Consider the following 6,442-nt stretch of genomic DNA (forward strand, 5'->3'; position numbering starts at 1 on the left):
CAAAGAATTGGATAGAGAATGCCCCTTCCATCCATCAACAGAATCAGTTCATTAACACGGTCTATTAAAATAATATTTTGGGACTCTAAAAGCCATAATCTTATTCCAATACTATGATAAAATGTGTGTGTAGAAACAAAAACTGAAACCTTTCATCATCATCACCTAAGTAACAAATAACTCTCCCCTTTTCATTATGTGATGCACTCAGCAAGCACAAGGAATACAGTTGGAAGGTACTTGTATGGGATTGCCCATACAACCCATTGCATGCATTGAAGTCTTCTTCTTAAACCCCAAATACCAAATACATAATCCAAGTAAACAGATTATTGAAGTCTTCTTCTTCTTCTTCTTCTTCTTCTTCTTCTGCTTCTTTTTTTTTTGGCCAAGAAATTCACAGTAGCCAAGATTTTATAAAAACAATCCATGAAATGTTCTCTTAGTAACTTCGAAAAATAATATGCCATCCTAATGGAAACGACTCTAGATAAATATTCATGGAAAGACTACTCCTAGATAGATCTTTTTTACCTAAGAATGCCCATATAAAAATCACATATTCCCATCTCCTCAGAGAACTGCAAAGATCTACCACAGCAATGTCTAATCACTTTGCGTCATGGCAAAACCATATGCCTCGGCCCCTTAGAAAAATTGGAGATGAGAATGAAAACATGCCAGCAATAAAATAATTTTAAAGATTAACATACTAGCAACTGAGATGAACACACACACACACACACACACACACACACACACCATAGTTAACGCTAAAACTGCAACATATAACAACTAAATTGAATTTTCAATTTGTCAATCAGTTCATCTTAATAGATAAGAAAACATGCAAACTTTCAGAAAGAAAAACCAAAGCTCAATACAGGGAATCATTCGTCAATAAATAGTATGGCAAGCATTATATATATATATATATATATATATATATATATATATATATATATATATATATATATATATATATATATATATGCCAGTTCTCTTTCAACAGGTGGATCTATGTCCAGGATAATATGGACGGTTAAAATTTTTGAAAAACGAACTGGATCCATCATAAATGTGACCCACCTAATGATTGTACTGGCATGGCATCACATAAAAGGTTCAAACATCTGATGGATGGGCCGATAATGAAGCAAAACATGCCTCATGGACCAACCGTATTAGATTAGATACACAAGCGAGCCATATGGTTTATGCAATAGTCATAAGTAACAAACTGATTAGTATATTTTATTTTTTATTTTTTTCACAAACAAAACAAAAAACATAATTAAAAAAAGGAAATTTCCCATTTTACCATTACTCTATCAGATCAAAACACATTTCTAAAAGGAAAAATGAGAGAAGAAAAATTCGGAATCTACTGGGTTGAGTCATTCCAATACAATAGTAGCTCCAATCTCCTTGAGCTTCTCGACAATGGGACCCACCTCCTCCTTGGCAACACCCTTCTTCAAAACGACCGGCGCCTTCTCGACCAGGTCCTTCGCCTCCTTCAGGCCCAGATCAGTGAATGTCCTCACCTCCTTTATGATCTTGATCTTGGCAGCAGTGTCGAACTTCTCGACATTGCTAAATCTCGACATTGTTACAATCAATGCCAACCGGAACCATGGCCCAATGAGAAGAAAAGAGAAAGCAATGACAGATGGAATGGATTTTGGAATAAAAACATGGATTTCGAGAGAAGCTCACCCACGGCAGGAGAGATGTGCCTGAAATCCTTTGAAGATTCGGAGCTCACCCACTGGCGGAAGAAGAAAATGAGGAACAAGGCAGAGCTCGGGCGTCGTTCGAAAGGAATGAGAGGTTAGTTTCAAATCCGCAAATTGTAAGTTTTCCATAATTTAACAATTCAACTATATTAATAACCATACTTTGAAGGGACCGTTTACTGAATGATTAAGATAGGTTTATACATGAAAAAATATAAATATCAAACTCTAACAACTAAACCCATTATTTAGATGGTCTGGATAATTCTATAGCATTACCACTATTAATACGAATGAATCACCACTTTTTTACATTAAACACAAAACTCACATATTATCTCCCTAGAAAAAATAACGTCACTTGCGCTTTGGATCTGGTAGGGCTTTATGGGCCTACCATGATTTATATGTTTTAATCCACGCCGTCCATCCATTTCCACGTATCATTTTAGGGTGGATACCATATATGAAATCGATATAAATCTCTAGTGGACCACACCACTGAGAAAACAGTGTAGATTGACCGTCTACCATTAAAAAGTATACCTTTAGCTACGGATTATGGCAATTCAGCTACGGATTTTAGCCGTGATACTATCTAACGGCTAAAAGCCGTAGCTAAAGCAGCGACACGTCCGTCGGCTTTACCTTATTTTTTGGTAGTGGATGGTGGAACTCTGTGATGTTGCATTTTGGATGCTTTTCAGGCCCATGAAACATGAATAGCCTAATTTTCTCAGATTTCTGACAAGTAAATTCTTCGATCTCGGTCCCCTGGAGTATGTCTCTTGCATTGGTGATTTATGAGCGTTAAATCCATGCTTTTAATACCCCTTTTTTTCAATCCAGGCTCCTAAGTAAACCATGCATCACAAACATAATTAAATTAGGGCATTAAACAGTATCATGATCGCAAAATCGAGTAATTCTTGGGGTCTAATATGTAATATTTCACCTTCAATGGTGGACAAGAAGGTACAAGGAAGCTTCATTGGAGAAAATGGAGCGCCATTTCCATGCCAAAGCATGAGGGAGGCCTAGGTGTAAGGAAGTTGAAAGAAGTGATGAAAGCCCGGCATCTGAAAATGGCGTGGGGGGCCAAGTATGGGAAGGACCGCAGTCTCTGGGCTGAGTTTATTCTGACTAAATACATGTAGAATGGGGTTGAAGTTAACTCTAACAGAATTTCTAGTGGGCCTCTTCCCCATTCTGGATAGGAATGTCCAATGGGAAGTGGGTCGAGAAAACTATAGCATGTGAGAGTGTAACTGGACTAGGCTAAGCCCCCTGGCTACCTTGACTTCACTTCATATACCGTCAAATATGAGGGACCAATGTGTTGCAGATTTTATTGGTGACGACGGGTTTAAGCCAGATGCTGGAGACAATTTACTCTGGCCTTTCGATCCTGGTGGTAAATTCTCCGTCAAATCAGCCTAGAATGTCAGCAAAGTTAGTGGCAAGAAAAAAAAAAAAACTGGGCAAAAAGAGTGTGGCACCCCAAGATTCCTCCAAAATTTTCTTTGTTTTTGTGGAGGTTAGCCTTGCTTGTCGATGCTCGCATTCAAAAGAAGGGGATTCTTACAGCCTCTAAATGTATGTATTATGGGGATGCGCCTAACTCCATCCTACCAACTGAATCTCTGTCGCACCTATTTATGGTTGGAATTCTGGTTGATAACGTTTGGAAGCTGATTGCTGGATTTTTTGGAGTGGCCCTGTCTCGTTAGCTCATGGTTCTGGATCGGCTCCGCTAGTGTTGGCAAAGGCCTCTCCCTTTTAGAAGGATCCCTGTGGTCTTTCGTCTAGCCCCTGCCTTTATCCTGTGGGAGGTATGGAGAGACAAGAATGAAGCAAGGTTCAACAGTCAGGTATTTTCCGTACTCGGAGTGTTTTCTAAAGTTAAATGGTGGATGGAGGTCTATTTCCCTCAGATTGATAGGAGCATCCTGCAACAAACAATGTTTCCTTCTGATCATTCGGTCCTCATCCAAGCTTGTTCGACCCGCCCCACCCGAGATTTCAAAATTGTTAGATGGATCAGGCCTAGAGGGTTGGTTTAAGTTAAATGTGGATGGCTCCGCGCTTTCTAATCCAAGGCCAACAAGAGGTGGGGGCATTTGTAAGGACAGCCTCGGAGATTTGAAATTTGCTTTTGCCAGTGGGTATGGGAATGCTTCCAACAACACGGCTGAGCTGTGGGTAGTTTACGATGGTATGAAATTTTGTTTGTCTCTCGATATTGCGAGAGTGCTCGTTGAATCTGACTCCAAATGGGTGGTGGGCTATTTAAAGGGCAAGTCCACCTTCGCCTGGAAATGGTCCTACTAGCTGTCTAGAATTAAAAAGCTTAGGGCTCGGGGAACCTTTCGGATCTCCCATATCCCTAGAGAAGCTAATGGCCTGGCAGATAGGCTGGCTAAAGAGGGGAGCAAAATGCAAGTTGACCGGTCCTTCCGAGATGTTTTCTCCCTTCCCCGGATGGTTAAGGGCCATTTTCTTCTAGATAAAGCAGGTTTAGGCACTATTAGAGAGCTTCATAGGAACTCCCTTGTATAAGATATGATAGGCAAGCTAGGCCTGTTGCCTGTGGTCCCCGCCCGAATAGCCTAGAAGTGTATATTTTGCCTTATCAATGAAGCGCATATTCCAAGAGAGAGAGAGAGAGAGAGAGAGAGAGCTATTTTTATAGAGTATTTAAATCCAAACACTATTCTTTTTACGATTCTTCTCTTAAAGATGAAATTTCATTTCGGCATGGAACAGAGTGCTTGTTTACATGAAATGATTACTAAACACACCTTAATCTTGTTGGGGAACTGTGGAAGTACATGGAGACGAATCAAGCAAAGTACTCCAATCACACAACTACGTTCAAACACAAACAAACCGAATTTTACGTGGAAAAACTACGGCACAAAGAAACATTAATGCACCATAAAAGTAGAAAATTACAAGTGATAAAGATTACCAATTTGCAGCTATGCCCTTGAAACTCTTAGGAACCAATTTAGAAAATCTATAACACCTCTCTTGCTACCTAAACCTCGATTACACCTGCTATATATAGCATAACATCATATCACAATCAGAATAGGAAACAAATCCCACACTTATATAATTTTGTGCGCGTGTTCAACGGGACTTTGATGGCATCAACGATTTATCGATGGCATCAAGTAAAACACCAAAACATTCCAACGATAAAACATGAAAATTTTGAATTTTTCCAATGACAATGAACATCTGTTGATTACATTGACATTTGCTCGATGGCATCTACAGACTTTGTTGTTTACAAATTTAAGATATCAACAACAAATATAAGGCACAATCATGTCATTGCTGGATCAAGCCCACATCCTCCTTTAAAGCCATTAATGGGCTCCGAATAGAGTTCATGCAAGGCCTTGGTAGCTTACTTAAGGTTGACCTGTGTGGCCCAACCGTGATGTACGTTTGCAATCCAGGCTGTCATGTGCACATATGCTTAAGACGACAACCGTTGATGTAATGATCATTGGGATAACGGCTGTCTGAGATTAACATTTTTTTTCCATCCATGCAACCAAACAGGCATTTATTGCCTTTTTTTTTTTCCTATGTTAATGCCAAAAATTTGATGCATTTTAGTCCAATAATTTTATTATATTTTAAGGATATTAACTAGTAAAATTTCTAATACAGAGATAATTAATACCTCAATCCACTATATTTGATTGTCCACCCTTTTTCTCTCTACTTTTTTTCTTCAATACAATAATAGAAATTTCTGCCATTATATTACCCAAATACAAAGAAATTGTAAATCACGATAAGGGTGGGTTTAAGTAGTCAAATCCCAAAGAAAACATGCCTATGTAAAAAATCACAAGCCTACTTGTTTTGGAAATGTAGTCTCCACATTAACCTAGCTGATGGGCCATGCAGTTGGCTAATATGGACCACCCATCTAATGGGCCATTCTAGCACTAAGGCACGAAAACCACACGCATTAACCAATTCAGGCCTTCCTATTTATCTTAAATTAACCACATTGAATCATGACCGTTAACCTTACTATTTTCAACTTGATCTGTTTGAAGACCTCAAATAATTACGGGTGGCAACAGGCTGACTGGCCCCACCTGTCTAGCATTTGGACTAGGGTTAGACCCATAAAAGCTCGGCCCCTGGTCAGTTTTGGGATTGGATCAATTTTCAGAAGCTCTTGAGCCTAAATCATTTTAGCCAGTCTAGCCCAACTTCACGCTCTATCCTATAAATACACCATTTGAATTCTTTGGTCAGCCAACACATGCACTCCATTGGTTGAATTTTCTTAAATGTCTTCTATGCATTTGTGGCCCACCTGATCAACACATGCATTAGAAGCATTCATGTGGAAAATACGGGATTGGGATCAGGTCCGGACCAAGCCAAATCTTGGGCCTTCTCCTCTAAGCCGTATTGGGCTCAGGCCTTGCACATTATAACGTGAGTCTTGGGGTGCAATTCTCATTAACAGTGCCCCTTTCCCTCTGCCTGCATAATGGGTAGTGGGCCTGGCTTGGGTTAGAAACGTGGACTATTTAAGTAAATGGGTCGAGATAACTCACTCATAGACCATTAATTAAATGTACTCTCACACGGTGGGCCACGGATTTAAAAATAAGGTCAATCTCTTACTTAGGTGGGCCACACCATAGACAACAGATGACAGT

The 6,442-nt window shown here is 39.5% G+C and overlaps 1 protein-coding gene across 1 annotated transcript; it reads right to left on the reverse strand.

Moving 5' to 3' along the window:
* Nucleotides 1–352: 352 nt before the first annotated feature.
* LOC131257373 (uncharacterized) lies at nucleotides 353–1,804 on the reverse strand. Its single transcript, XM_058258261.1, has 2 exons — nucleotides 1,410–1,804; nucleotides 353–581 (listed from the first exon to the last, which is right to left on the reverse strand). Exons 1-2 carry the CDS (start codon nucleotides 1,608–1,610, stop codon nucleotides 531–533), a joined length of 252 nt encoding a protein of 83 aa, XP_058114244.1. The 5' UTR covers nucleotides 1,611–1,804; the 3' UTR covers nucleotides 353–530.
* Between the last annotated feature and the right edge of the window lie 4,638 nt (nucleotides 1,805–6,442).

The sequence above is a fragment of the Magnolia sinica genome, chromosome 10 (genome assembly GCF_029962835.1).
Source record: "Magnolia sinica isolate HGM2019 chromosome 10, MsV1, whole genome shotgun sequence".
NCBI classification, from domain to species: domain Eukaryota; kingdom Viridiplantae; phylum Streptophyta; class Magnoliopsida; order Magnoliales; family Magnoliaceae; genus Magnolia; species Magnolia sinica.